This window comes from Cheilinus undulatus, linkage group 24 (genome assembly GCF_018320785.1).
Source record: "Cheilinus undulatus linkage group 24, ASM1832078v1, whole genome shotgun sequence".
NCBI classification, from domain to species: domain Eukaryota; kingdom Metazoa; phylum Chordata; class Actinopteri; order Labriformes; family Labridae; genus Cheilinus; species Cheilinus undulatus.
The window spans coordinates 22,434,035-22,449,386 of record NC_054888.1 but is presented as its reverse complement, the minus strand read 5'-3'; the positions used below and the strand labels follow the sequence as shown (position 1 = coordinate 22,449,386).

At 40.8% G+C, this 15,352-nt stretch overlaps 1 protein-coding gene across 2 annotated transcripts in view; it reads left to right on the top strand.

Annotated features, from left to right (window-relative positions):
- Positions 1 to 14,232, top strand: part of LOC121506171 (protein NLRC3-like) — a 30,284-nt gene extending 16,052 nt beyond the window's left edge. For both annotated transcript variants that reach the window (XM_041781813.1, XM_041781814.1), the window contains 5 exons: positions 344 to 511; positions 585 to 758; positions 5,269 to 5,436; positions 5,911 to 5,957; positions 10,178 to 14,232. In XM_041781813.1, the coding sequence (XP_041637747.1) occupies positions 344 to 511; positions 585 to 758; positions 5,269 to 5,436; positions 5,911 to 5,957; positions 10,178 to 10,710 (1,090 nt within the window). In that variant the 3' untranslated portion in view covers positions 10,711 to 14,232. The remainder of the gene's footprint in view (positions 1 to 343; positions 512 to 584; positions 759 to 5,268; positions 5,437 to 5,910; positions 5,958 to 10,177) is intronic.
- The last annotated feature ends 1,120 nt before the right edge of the window (positions 14,233 to 15,352 follow it).

The window sequence follows — 15,352 nt, the reverse complement described above, 5'->3', positions numbered from 1 at the left end:
GAAGGTGGCATGCTATTGAAGCTGTGTTAGTCATGCGATAAGATAGGTATTATGATGTCCTAGTTGGCATGGAGGGGGGTGGCTCTGGGATGCTGGAGATCACTGTTCAGCCCTCTGGAGGTGTCGTGGGACTAACTGGACAAAACACTGACGAAGAAGGGTTCCCACTTGACAACCCTGGTGAAGTGCGGGTTTCTTACTACCCATCAGTCTGCACATTTGACTAGTGGAGGCAAATAGTAATGGATTAGGGATTTCTTCAATGAGCGCTGATCCTCTTTGTACAAGTATCTTGTGTTTTATTCAGAGTGTTCTGTAGCGACTAACCCAAAGTCTTTCACAGGCTGAGTGTCTGTAACCTCTCAGAAAGAAGCTGTGGAGCTCTGTCGTCAGTCCTCAGCTCCTCCAGACTGAGAGAGCTGGACCTGAGTAACAACCACCTGCAGGATTCAGGAGTTGAGCAACTTTGTGGTGGCCTTATGAATCCAGTGTGTGCGTTGGAAACTCTCAGGTCAGGATGTTTGCCAACTAAAATGTCATGTCTTTTGTAAGTGTTCTGTAGACTAACCTGAAGTCTTTTACAGGCTGAGTGGCTGTAACCTTTCAGAGAGAAGCTGTGGAGCTCTGTCCTCAGTCCTCAGCTCCCAGTCCTCCAGACTGAAAGAGCTGGACCTGAGTAACAATGACCTGCAGGATTCAGGAGTGACGCTGTTGTCTTCTGGACTGGAGAGTCCACACTGCAGACTGGACTCTCTCAGGTGAGTGCAACAACAATGGCAACTGCATCAAAGTCTCTCACTCCGAATTTCCATATACAGCGTGCGCGCCGAGGGTTTGCTCCGACCGAAAGGCAAGTGACCTCGCCCACTGGAAGCGGGTCTAGAGCACTGTGCTGCAGCGTGCAGCCCTGATCATCAGGAAGAGTGGTTTTATGTAAAATTCTTTGGCTAAATTTCCCCAAAACGTAACTTTTCCTCGACAAAGGTGCCACTGTAGCGTGGTGACCCTTTGCTCTCGCTGCAGGATAAGACGTAATGTTGATAAAGTGATGATTTACGATCGGGAGTCTGTGCATTGTGTTTTATTTTGAAAGAACCAGATGTTCTACACTTGTGACTTCCATGGTTGGTGCTTTCTGAACGACAGTGAATTTATGAGGTTTGGCAGCGGCTGGCGCTGAAAGTAGACCTGCTGTGTATCTGAAACGAAGTGGAGCGGAGTGGCGCTCCAGGCACGCGCCGCTGCCGGTCTTGAGCGCAGGCTATGGTAATGCTCTGATAGACTAGAGAGGGAGCGAAGTGCTCTGCAGTTCGATTTGCTGGCGGTCTGCGGGGCACACGCTGTATATGGAAATTCAGGGTCAATCAGAAAGATGTAGGAACTCCAAAAACCTGTGGGACTCAATGAAAAAGATGAGGAACATCTCCCCATGAGTTAAAGGATTGTTACTGCAGGTTTGAAACTAGAGACTTCTCACAGGAACAAAAAGAAGCTCTGGACATTTTACCTGCACCCAACTCTCTAGTGACTGTTGACCAGCATGTTGTGGAGAGATTTTTTCACTCACCTGCCCTGGTAAGGCACCAGGACCAGGCAGCATCTCTGGCGGTTTATTGAAATCCTGCAGTGAAGAACTTGGAGAGGCCTGGTGCACACATGTAGAGAGTTTATGTAGCAGATTACAACAATGGGTACATTTCCTACATCGCCTGAGAGTTCATTGTGTTGACCAAAAGTTTTTTAAATTGGCTGTCTTAAGCCCAGTTCAGACTAAAGATTCGCAATGAGACGAGTTGAAACTTGCAACTGCTTACAACGTTCCACTCTGCGTGCTCTGAACAACTCCTAGTTCATACTGCTGCGATTGAATGAGACGATTCATCTTTTCCATGGCAATGACTCTCACAGTCACTCACTTTAAAGAGATTTATCTAAGTTAGTGTGCAATAAATATGTCTCTTAAAGAGAGAAAAGTACTGCACATTTACAGCTTTTGTGTTTTGTTGTTGTCGACATGATCACGCCTTTATATCACATGCGGGTGTGCAAGTGTGATTACTTCTTGTCATCAACATCGTGCAGCTATGCAATTTCTTGGCACATATAAACACAAAAATCCTTTCTAGCTCACTCCTGTCATAATAAACATATCTGCTGAGAAAAATATTTTTTCCAGACAGACTTAGCTCATGCAGCCTGTTAAAATCTCATGGATTATCTCATAAAGCTCTGCTTGTCCTGTCCATGCGCAGGAAAGAGCGATCCTTTGCAAACTAGGCTATATAATCTATTAACCTTTCATTTATTTATTTATTGCATTATTTGCCTTTTGGAAATGATCACATCGATCCTTTTTTTTTGTTTTTTGTTTTGTTTTTCCAAAGAAACTTCGTTCAGTCAGCTGTGCATTAAAGCCTGATGCAGCTGCTGAAGGAGACAGAGTTATGGCAGAAGTTTTGCATTACTGCAGCCCTGTTTAATGGCACATATAAACACAAAAATGCTTTTCTAGCTCACGCTTGTCATAATGAAGATATCTGCTGAAAGCTATTATTTTTTCATGAACAAGTCAGGCTTGTACAGCCTTGGATTTCTCATGGGTTATCACAGGAAGTGCAGCGCTTCCTGAGTACAAACACAGCTGAAGACGGGGAGACTTTTCAGAAAGGTTGTTTCTATTTTCCTTTATCATATATCTGCTCCTTGGAAATGAATTTATAGGACTGTATTATTTTTTTAAAGTTTCCACATGTAAATCTCAGTCTGAAAACTCTGCTGTCTCCTCCATCAGCCGTTAAGCCTGCTGTGCAGCTGATGGAGGAGACGGGTTTGGCAGGTGGAAGTTTTCGTGTTAAATCATTGAAAAGATCAGTGTTGTCCTAATTATTTCAAAGAAGCAGATAGATGTGAAAAATCTAAATAGAAACATTGTTAACCCTCGGATCCTACCATGTCCATTTTCAGGACATTCATCATTTCTATCATCATTTTTTTGAGTTGATAGTCACATTTTTATAGATTGAGGCATAAAATTTGGCCAAAGTTATTATTTTTCTTCATATAAAAAACAACAACAACAACAACAAAAAAAAACACGTCACCCACGGAACTTGATTGACACAAAATAGCTCCATCAACCCATATTTGTCTGAAATCGGACACATAGACTTCCGTTAAAAACACGTTTTTTGACTGTGTGTCTATGGCACCAAAACAACTTATAACAACTGTTTTACTGCAGTCAGTCAATCACCAGGGATCTAAATTTCACCACTCCACAGTGATCCCTCAGATTGCGCCAGTGTATTTTTTAATCCCTTCGGTAACGCAGACATTGTTTACCCTCCATGGACTCAGGCCGTTCGGAGTGCTATTTCAACCACTAAACATCATCAGAATTAAATGAACCGATTCATGCCACTAGATATGGATGTCTGAGAGTGGGCTACATGTGTAAGGAAAAGTTTGTGTGCTCCTACATGTGTGCTTGGGTGAGAATCTGCGTCTATGTTTACCGCCGGACATGTAAGTGGAGTGTTTACAGGCAAAAAATTTTACCTCTGAGTTCTGCAGGGGTGACATTTGGACAATTTCAATGTTGCCCTCACTTCATAGCAAGTGGATTTACATGCATGAGGATGCACGGGTCCTTTTGATCAATAGGTAAGAATATATCATATCTCAAAGATGCAGTAAATTTGTATATGTGCGTGATTGGCATATTTGTGGTCACATTTTGGTTAGAGGTGGAAATGCACGTGTTTGTGATTCATATCCTACATACATCCTCTGATTCTTTATGCCTGTACATAAAATAAACCTAACATGAACAAATGCATTCGCTCGCATATGATTTGAAAGAGAACGAGGCTCAAAAAAAGGAATGAAAAGGGTGTAACATTGAATTAAATTTTTTTTTTTTTTTTTTTTTTTGGTAGTCGGGGTTGAAGTTGTTGAAGGGATCAGAAGAAGTGAAAGTAAAAAAAAAAAGAAAAATTAGTATTTTATTAACAAATTTCTGCGTGTCTGTTTTCTGGACATACAAGGACAGATGTAGCTAAAATATGGAAATTGGCACTACAGAAAAATTTCAATACATCAAAATCAATTTTACTACTCATCATTGGCATTGCCCAGATTCTATTTATTGAAAAAAAGAGTTTTTTTTCTAGATCATTTTATATGGGAATTATGGTGTTTTTGTGTTTTATCACCATAAAAAATACCAGTGACATGGTGTACAATAACTGGCATAAATAGGGTGTAACATTGAATTTAATTTATTTTATTTTATTATTATTTTTTTTAGTGGTCAGGGTTGAAGTTGTTGAAGAGATTTGAAGCAGTGAATGTAAAAAAAATGTTGAAAAATGATTATTTTAGTAACACCTTTCTGCATGTCTGTTTTCAGGACAAACAAGGACAGATGTAGATAAAAATCACAAGGGAGCGAGGGTTAAGAAAAGGTTCTCCTTTATTTGGCTGCAGTCATAAGTAGGAAGCACTGCTCTTTATGGGATGAGAAATTCAAGAATGTAGGAGCTGAATATGTCAGTTGATATCTTTCTTATAACAAGACTGATCTAGAAAAGTATTTTAGTGTTTAAATGGGCCGTTAAATTTTGTTACCATGCTGCGTGGTGATAAGTGATTACCAGGAGGATTGATTAGAAAAGAGATATTTTTTAAATTAATAGCACGAGTATCTGATGGAATAGGCATATATAGCTGTTCAGAATGAGATTTATATTTCCCTTTTGATATTTCTCTGCTTGCTGAGTTCTAAAACCCGCTCTCTATGACTTGACAGGCTGAATTACTGGCGACTACATCAGACGGATTCATTCAAGCTGCAACATTCAGTTCATTCTCGAATCTTTGGTCTGAACTTGGCTTTAGAGAGCCTAATCAGGGATCACAGTATGGTTTGAGAACCTGTCTGTGTAAATAGTAGAAACTCAAAATCACACATCCCTAAAGACTATTTTTTAACAGTCCACTAAGATGGTCAGTGATCATTCTCATGTTTTACATCCACAATAAAAACTGCTGTCCTCTGGTAAGACGTTCAGGGCTCCTTGCTGTAAACTGAATAGGTTTAAAAATATGGTTTATTCCTGTGTCTATAAAGCCCAAAAAAATTGCAACAAATAAACAAGACTGACAATGGACTGGACAGGGATTTCTCTTGGATTTTGTACTGATACTCCAACATCTAATGGTGTTTGGGAACCTTTATTATTCATCTTTATTTCTCTGTGTTTGTAGTCTGTCTGGCTGTTTGGTCTCAGAGGAAGGCTGTTCTTCTCTGGCCTCAGTCCTGAGCTCGTCCTGTCTGACAAAGCTGGACCTGAGCTACAATCATCCAGGAGAACAAGGAGAGAATCTACTGTCTACTCTAAAGGAGGATCCACACTGCAGACTGGAGACACTGAGGTACAGACAGAAAGACTCAGAGAGACGGACTGGTACTAGCTACTAAAGCTGGCTCTCAGCACTTCAGCTCTACAGGGGTTTTATGCCTTCATTTTGATAGGATAGTGGAAACAGTAGGAAATATCTGTATTGATAAACATATATATAGGAGCACGTGTCGATATATGGCCATATTGATTTTTGCCCAAGTATATGTATAAGAGAGGGATAGGAATTTAGAGGAAAATCATTGTTAGAAGGTCAATGGCAGTAATTTGACTGAAACTCAAATGAGCCCTCTTCTTCTTTGGTGATTTAATGATGGTTATCAAACAGCTCTCAGATGTGTTACTGTCACCACCTGGTGATAGTCCTACATAACAACCAAGCAGCAGTGAAAAACTAAAGGAAAATAAAGTCACATGAAGAATGAAAGTGTCTGAATCTCTCCTGACCCATCCCTGATGTCTAAACTGGCTCTGTTTCTTCCTCCAGGCTGGACCATGGTGGACAGCACAGACTGAAACCAGGTCTAAACAAGTGTGAGTGTCTGAATGTTTGATTTGTGACAACATAATGATGAATTTGACTCTTCAATCAGGTAAGGATGTGAACCAACAATGATTGAGGCTGTGTCTGAATTCATCTCAGTCTTTGGGTCTGAGAGTATTAACGTCCACATTCACAATCACTGACATTCATCAAACAGAAACAGTTTTAGAGTTCTGAGGAGAGGGAAACACTACGGCTCAGTCCCTCACAGGTTGGATTAGACTTTTTTACTGTCTGTCATTTTGACCCATGGGGTCTTAAAAACTCCATCATACTGTTTTACAATCAGCTTTTTTCATTTCCTTTCTTTAATATTGTTCATATAAAATCATGAAAGATGATCTAATTAATAGAATTCAATTTCTAAAGCACCCTTTCACTACTCAAGGCCCATACATACCAGAAGCTATTTTTTTGTTCAAATAATTTGCACAAAATATATATATTTTTTTTTAACATGGAGCAAGTCAATGCAAGCTTCCACACCAGCAATGTAAATTCGTCAAGTGAAATTGAGGTGGATATTTTTTCGAACGGTGGTTGATTTTTTTCAAAGTTTTGTTCCAATGAGCAGACATCTGGCCAATCAGAACACTTGCTGGTGCCGAGTTTTAAGGCAGACAGAGAAGCACAAATGTGCTCCTCTCCAACACCACATTATGTTTGTCTTCTTCTCATATCTGTCTGTAGTCAGTGCCTGTGGTGTTTCTCTTATGTAGCCTGGTAAAGAGAAAGATGGGCAGCAGGCAGCCTGACATGTCCATGTGAGTGTAAAAGTGCTTAAAGCACAGGTGGAGCTGTGTCCAAACTAACGGGACTTTAGTCAATTAAATTACTCCTGTTATCAGTCTGGAGCAGAAACAGGTAAGCCAAACAGTGCGCTGTGGAGGGAGTTAACTCTTCTCACAGCAAACCACAGCTGTGCTCTTATTATTAGTATTGGTATTATTTAACATAAAATGAATGAAAGTCCGCCCCTCCTCTTAGCAAATGTAGCTGGCACAGTGAATGAAACAGTAGCTACTTCAACACTGCCTCTCTTTTCCGTGTCTGTTACGCCTTCATTCCGCAACGCCGTTCTGTATGAAAGCGACCGTTCTGCAATGGGGGGTCGATCTCGCACCACCTCTGATCCGGATTGACAGGTAGTATCAGAGCCCTAACAGACTTTTCCGCAATGAGTGTGAAAGGGACGTCACCAGTGTTGCCAACTCCTCAGTAAGGAAAGTAGCTATAGGCTGTCCTAAAAGTCGCCAGAAGTCTCTAAATGACGTCATCACCTAATTTGCAAAACCTGGGTATGCATTTCATTGTAATGGACGCTGTAAGAGAGAGGGAAAATGTCATTAGACAAAAAGTGAGTAAAAAGATCTTTAAGATATATAGAACTACAAATGAACTTGCTTCTGTCGATTCTTGTTTTTATAACATCACAATTCCAACCCTCCTCCTTTATCTGGGTTTGGGACTGGCAAAAATGACTTGAGAGACTTGAGAGCATAATTTATTCACAAAATCGCATTGCTCCTGATGTGCATAGAAAGGCGCAACAAAATTCACGGAATTACTCGCATTTTCGTGGCATTTATTTGCATCATCCTTAATTTGTAAAGGCCTTAATAACTGATCCAAAGAACAGTCTTTGGGGTTCTGCATTTTGATGGTATGGAGAGAAAAGATGAACACAGCAGCACAGCATTTACTCCTCATGTCATTTTTTACACAGTGACAGCAGAGAACAATCCCTGTCCTCAAACTAGTAAATATGAACTGTGCCATTTAAGATATCATTGACTTTGATAAGAATATTTTTAATATCAAGATGTAGTAGTTTAAAGACCATAGCTGATTCTCCATATGTTAAAAGGCTACACTGTAGAGCCCTGCATGTTTTTGCTGCTCTGCAGGATTTCTGACCGTTACGGCACGCTTTAACAACGAGTGTCAAGAGATGTCTGCACAACTTTAGTCCATTCTAGTGTAACGTTTGGTAGTCTAGCGTAACTAACAAACACTGCATGCAGTTTAATGAATTACAATAAAGAAATAAGAAAGGGCATCTGGATGTGACAATCACATCCTCACAGATCACAGATGAGCCAAAAATAAACCATAAATCCAACTATTCCTTCAATCTTAAATTAAAACCTTCATTTATGAGAGCGTGTCTACAGTCTGAGAAATGTGCTCACCACCTAAAACTCAAAGTTTAAAGTATGCCACTTGCTGCACCACCACCACAGCTGTAGTTCTCTGTGACCGACGCAGTCGGACTGCTGGGTCTGCCCAGAGGTTTTTCCAGTGTCTATGTTGTTGAATCTTGTCTTCTGGCTGCAGCATGGGTGAAGAGCCCCAGACTCATTTCTCACTCTGTGAGGCAATAAAGTTGATCTGATCTGATCTCCCAGTTGGACGGGTCTTGAAGACCTCCACAGGGAGGAGACCAAGAGGATACTGATCAGCCGACTCCTTTAGTTGTGAAGATCAGCAGCTCTACTCTGACCTCCTCCCCCTCTCTAAGGGTGCACTCACACTAGGCCATCCGTACGGTGCCGTATTCTAACCGTGCCGAAGCCCATTTCACCCCTTCCCTGTCCCCCCTTTGGCCCGCACTCACACTGCTCAACGCGTCCAGGCCTGGGCATGGATACGTCACGCGCTGACGTCATCACATGAAGTATCCACCGTTGATGAATTTATACGTGTTGGTGACTCAATATACATACATGTTGTTGTTTAGGCTGTAAAATAGCAACAGATTTATATGATATCTGACCTGACCTGGAATCAGTAGCTACATTAACTATAAAGTGAGGAGAGAGAGAGAAAGAGAGGGAGAGAGAAAGCGGTTCATAGTGGAGAATTATAGCTCACAACATCTAATCTTGAGCCTGATAAGAGTTCCAGGCACTTGTGCTGAATAAAACCCAACTTTTTTGACTTGTATGAGCCCCTACAGTCTTTCCTCTGCATGTCCGTGTACTATCTGAACCCCCTTGGAATTCTTTTACGTGTCATGAACTGTGCATCTCTCTGCGTTTGGATGCCGTTCATTGCTTCACCAAACAAGCTCTCATGTCACAGGACAGCCTGTGTCCAGAGCAGGATTAAATGTTCAGTTAAAAATTTTTTAGATGGTGACACGAGCAATTTTAACCATCTGATGAGAGCTGGAAATGAAAACGCCACAGTATTAATAAACGATGCTCCGTACAAACGTCAACTATCAAGACCCCAATTTCACTTCCTGATAACATGGTATAGAATTAGAGGTAAGTTAATTCAGTGGATGATAGTATGGCATTATAATTTTATAATAAGAGAGGTTAAATCAGACGTGTGGTTAACCCCGGCACACACTTGTCTGCATATTTGGCACTCTCCTTTACGCACGGAGGATGAAAGGTGTTTGTTATCCTGTGAGCTGCTGTTTGTGACTCAATCAAGGGAAGAAGCTTTATTTCACAAACTAAAAAACCTCTTACAGTCGTTAAAGCCTGACTTTGCCAGAAACTGGTCAGAAATGTGGACTGGACTGGGATCCTGCTGTCTCTAGCATGCAGCTGCTGCCTGGTGGGCTCTCTCAAGCGGGTCCTCTTGTTGTTACTTCACGCTACGTCACATTCCCGCGCTTGTGCTCCTTCATTTGCGTCCGTGCCGTACCTAGGTCCAACTTGTCCATCCGTGCTGGGGCCACAAAGCGTGCCCTGCCGAAGTACGGAACGATTGCACTCACACTAGCCAAACGTACCAGACTTTAGGCTGAAACGGGCCCAGGCACGGTACGGATGGCCTAGTGTGACTATACCCTAGGCACAGACTCCCTCTTGAAGAATCTCATTTCAGACGCTTCTATCTCATCCTGTTGCTCATTATCCACATACAGCACCATCATGTGTGCTGTTGAGTATTGGTGGATGTAATATAGCGCCACACAGTGGGCACAGGGGGTGAAATGAAACACATGAATCTAAAGTCAAAGCCATAGAAATGTCTGAACTTTAAACTGTTTGGTGTCTGTCTGTGATTGTGGAGCTGCAGCTCACTGTGGTCTGTTCACATTCAAATAGAAACAGGAAGTTGAATTTCAGGGCTGATGAACGGGATTCAGGGCTGAATATGAAATGTTAGTTTGACTCTGTCAGTAACCTTGTTTAGGAATGATCAGATGATAACCGTGAGCTGTGTTGTGTCTCGTTCTCTCCATCAGACGCCTGTGAGCTGGAAGTGGACGCAAACACAGTGAACAGAAGACTCAATCTGTCTGACAACAACAGGATGGTGACATGTGTGAAGAGGGATCAACCATATCCTGATCATCCAGACAGATTTGACTGTCATCAGCTGCTGTGTCGGACTGGTCTGACTGGTCGCTGTTACTGGGAGGTCGAGTGGAGAGGATGGGTTTATGTATCAGTGAGTTACAGAGGAAACCCACACAGAGGAAACAAAGATGAATGTGTGTTTGGATTTAATGATCAGTCTTGGAGTCTGATCTGCTCTGATAATGGTTACTCTGTCCTTCACAACAACAGTCAAACAAACACCTCCTCCTCCTCTTCATCCTCTGATAGAGTAGCGGTGTATCTGGACCATCCTGCTGGCTCTCTGTCCTTCTACAGAATCTCCTCTGACAGACTGATCCACCTCCACACCTTCAACACCACATTCACTGAACCGCTCTATCCTGGGTTCAGGTTTAGGTTGTGGTCAGGTTCCTCAGTGTCTCTGTGTTCTCTGTAGCTCAAACTCTGCTGTCTGAATCCAAGGCTTAGTCACACTACACACTAGACGATTTATCATCTCTGATTAATCTGATTTTAATTTAAAGCTCGACAGTAATTCTTCTTCACTAGTTGAACTTGTATTGGTGTATATATCACTGTTTAACTGCTCAGCACTTATTGTTACACATGAGGACAAATTTATTAACCCCCCCATGAAAATGTCGCTGATTTAAACGGGTTTCTCAAGTGCTGTTTAATAAAGCAAAGAAATTTGAACACAGCTTCTTCAAACATCCAACTTTCATTATGGATGCTAAAATTGTGTTACTTTGCACAAAAAAATGAAAATATTCCACAAAAACCAAAAACTACCAGGGTCAAAATTATTAGCCCCTCTGGTGCTAGTAGTCAACAGTGTCTCCTTTTTGCTGGTTAACAGCATGCAGTCATTTGTTGTAATTTTCAAAAAGCCTTTGACATGTCCTCTGAGGAATCCCAGCCCATTCTTTTTTGGTGAATCTCTCAAGCTCCTCCAGATTCGATGGGCTACTGGCATGGACCTTCATCTTCAGTTCACCCCACAGATTTTCAATGGGATTTAAGTCAGGGCTTTGTGCAGGCCACTCAGTAACACTCGCATTGGTCTTCTGAAGGTAGTTCTTCACCAGGAGTGACGTATGTTTTGGGTGGTTGTCGTGTTGTAAGAAAAAAGTGATGACCCAGTCCCAGTTTTGCTGCCGACTGCTTCAGGTTTTCTTTCAAAATCTCCACCTATCTTTCTTCATAGTTCCTTCCACCTTGACAAGGTTTCCAGTTCCAGATGCACTGTAGCGTCCCCAAAGAATAAACCTCCCATCATCATGTTTCACTGTTAGGACAGCGTTCTTTGGGTGACATGCCTCTCCCTTCTTTCTCCAAACATCACCAATGTCTCTATGGCCAAAGAGCTCTAGTTTAGCTTCATCTGGCCAAAGGACACACTTCCAGTATTCATAATCCTTCTCCAGGTTGTCCTTAGCAGACTTAAGTCTGGATTGAAGGTGTCTCTTCTGCAAAAGGGAGAGTTTTTCTTAGTCTGCAACCTCACAGTCCATTCCTGTGCAGGGCTCTAGTGAGACTACAATTCATGACTTTGTCAAGTCCTTTACCAGTGTGCTGGCAGTTGTTCTGGGGTCTTTAGACACATCTCTCACTAGTTTTGTTTCCAGGGTCTTTGAAATCTTTCTCTTCCTGCCTCTGCCATGCTTGTTCTGGACTGTGTGGCTCTCATTGAATTTCTTAATTATACTTCTCACTTCAGTTCTTGACAGTTGGAGATGCTGTGATAACTTTGTAAATCCTTCTCCTGCTTTGTGAGCATCAACAATTCTTTTTCTCCAGTCTAAACTGATTTCTTTGGTTTTGGCATTGTGCCTTCTCAAGTGACAGCTCAAACCCTTACTGAGGCTTTTATACTATGTGAAAACTAGGAAATGACCCTTGGTTTTAACTTCATTTTACAAGCTTTGAGCATTTCAAACTTAAAGAAAGTCATTGCACAACAGTGGTTTGTGCTATGGCCCGACTAAAAGATCAGTTTCTGAAAGGCTAATAATATTGACCCTGGTCATATTTGCTTTTTCTGAAAAAGCTGTTAATGTGTACGAATGAAAATAATGTCTGCCTTTGAAAAATATCTATTATGTTCAGAAATGCTGTGTTAAAAATTCTTTGCTCTGTTAAAAAAACACTTGCATGAATCTTGAAAAAAACTTAAAATTTTACAGGGGGACTGATAATTTGACCTCAACTGTATACGATCAAGTGTAAAATGGCTCATTTTAGCGTTGTTTTAGCTCAGATACTTCTTGTTTGGTCTAACTAAGCCCACAGACATAAAAACAGCTGATCAGACACTCTGAGGTGGAAGAGCGCGTAGCCTGTGTGATGTTTGGCACAGTCAGCGATTGGCCTGGCGATTACAAAGAGTTTCCTTTCCGTCCTTTGACGTCATCCAGACAGGGGTGCTGCAGAGAGCCCATCACTATCTGAAACACACAACTCTTCTCTCTCCTTAGAAGGACGATACAAGCCCTGCTATCATCCTAAATCTGAATCTTGATGCCACAAGACTTGTCCCTTGTTGGAGACAAGCCCAACTGTGGAAGGAAAGTTAATGAACTGATCTCTGCTCACTCCTGGTCTCAGATGGACACCAGACTATAATCACACACAGTGATCACAAGGTAGAGGCTGTATCTGAGCAGAACTAGCTGTAGGAAGAATTTCATGTCAATTCATTGGAAGCTACATTTGTTGTCTTTGTCTCTGTGTATGCATCGTTGATTTACTTTGCTGTGTCCATTTATGTCCACTACAGTGCACTTCACTTAAACAAAAACCGGTGTGACTTCCGTTAAAATCAAAGTCCAGCCACTGGGTCTCTTAAGTTTGTAGACTCCTTAGTCTGAGCTTTTCTTTCTTCTCAGTCCACCATCTTTAAAGTCACATATGTGTTTTGGCCATATTGTCTTCTTTGTTCTGGTTGACCATTTTGAGAACCTCATCTGCCTTCTCTCCCTCTCTTCTCTCTCTCTTACACTCTCACATACACATTAATCACACTTTGCTTTGTAAATACTTCTCTTTTGTAGTTTAGTTTTATAATTTATTTAAGTGTCATTTATTACAATTTATGCTGCTTGCCGGGTATCCGTGGGGTCTTAAAATGTCTAGAATCCAATCATTTGAATTTAAGGCCTTAAAATGTCTAAAATTCTCTTAAAATCTCATAAATGTCATAAATACGATTTTTAAAGGTCTTAAAAATGTATTACTAATGTATTATTAAAACGGAATCACGGACGGAATTACAGAATTTGCCTATAAAAATGGAATTTACAATTTAACGCGGAAATTGAATGAATTTGACTGAAATGCTGTGGTTTTTTTTAGAAAGAGGAACGTGTATCTGAGGAATATGCCCCCGGGGGAACACTAAAGCGGGGCACAACTTGTCCTTCACTCACCCCGCCCCCTCCTAAACAATAACAGCTCGTCAAAGCAGCTGCATGAAACATCAGCAAATATCACGTAGCCCCATACGGGGCCAGTACCGTGGGACTTAATGTTGCACCTTCAAGAAAACTCATCTGTGCTTTGAGTTATTTTACCTCATCACACCACCTGAGCGGTGTGCCTCACCTCACGTGAGGCACACCGCTCACCCTTCAGAGGCTCAAAATCAAGTTGGACGGAGTCGAGATTTTATGAAGTCCAACAGTCTGAATGATGTTGAATTCAAGTAACAGTTAGCTTAATAATTTTCTTGTAGATACTGTAGTTCCCTTTGGTTGCTTAAGGACCCAACACATGTCTGGATTAGACAGACAGCGAGGATGGAGAGAGGTAAGGAGAGAACCACTACAATCAGGAGTAAAACACAATGCAGCATCAAACTGCATGCACTGTTACAGACTGTGAGAGTAAATACAAGTTTAGGTAACAGGTTTACTTTTAACCATTTAACTTTAATGTGACCTTCTTATTAAGTTACTATCACTGTGTTTGAGAAAACAGAAGGATTTCTTCTTTTACATTATAAACATCAGTTAGGATGTGATTATACACCTGAAGTGTCTTGAAATGTTGGAAATATGTGACTGTTACACTGGTTATAATTATTTTATATCAGGGTTATCCAAACAATGGCTCCTGGGCCAACTGTGGCCCTTATTTATTTATTTTTTTATTATTTTTTATTGTCCAGTAATACAATTTTTACATTTACATGTAAGGAGGTGGAATGGTACATTTTCACAAGATTATGCATAGTCAGTCAGTCCAACAGAGCTTTGTGTACATACCTCCAAATTCCAGGTCTTTGTTGACATGCATTTTCTGGACTTCTTCTTCTTTTTTTTTTTTTTTGGCTACTCAAGGAACCAGAAAAGGGAACTTTTTACATCCAGAGAGAAAGTGATACAGCAGGAGAAAAAAAGAAAAAGTAATAAATAAGGAAAAAAAAAAAGAAAGGAAGAAACAAAAATAGTCCAATCAAAACAGAAATGGCAGTTTTCATCTTCCAATTTGCAAAAGACAACAACCATGTATTAAAAAGAGGAGAAAAAAGACATGGTCATTGACAAAATTGCCGAAACCAGCGCTCCCTCACTGTGTAATGTTTACAAAATCAGGTCTCAGAGGCCCAACATATTGCACCCACTTTGTCCAATGCCGTTTAAATTTTTCCTGTTTTAAGTTGACTGAAAAAGTAATCTTTTCCTTCCTGTAAATCTCCATTGTCACATCTATCCAGTTGTTAATTGTGGGTTCAACAGGTGTCATCCATCTTTTAGTAATAGCCTTCTTACCTGCTGTCAACAAAACAGCAATCAGATAATTATCAATACCTTTTATCTCAGGAGAGATATAATTAAGATATATATATATATTTTTAAATCAAAAGGTAATTTAATCTTTAAAATATCTTGTATTGCTGTATGTATTTCTTTCCAGTGCTTCTGTATTTTTTGGCATTCCCAAAAAATATGGAAATGATTTGCATTTTGACAACCACATTTCCTCCAACACTGAGAGCTTCCATTGTCATATTTTACTTTCATATGTGGAGTAATAAAGAAACAGATAACATTTTTCCAGCAAAATTCCTTCCATGC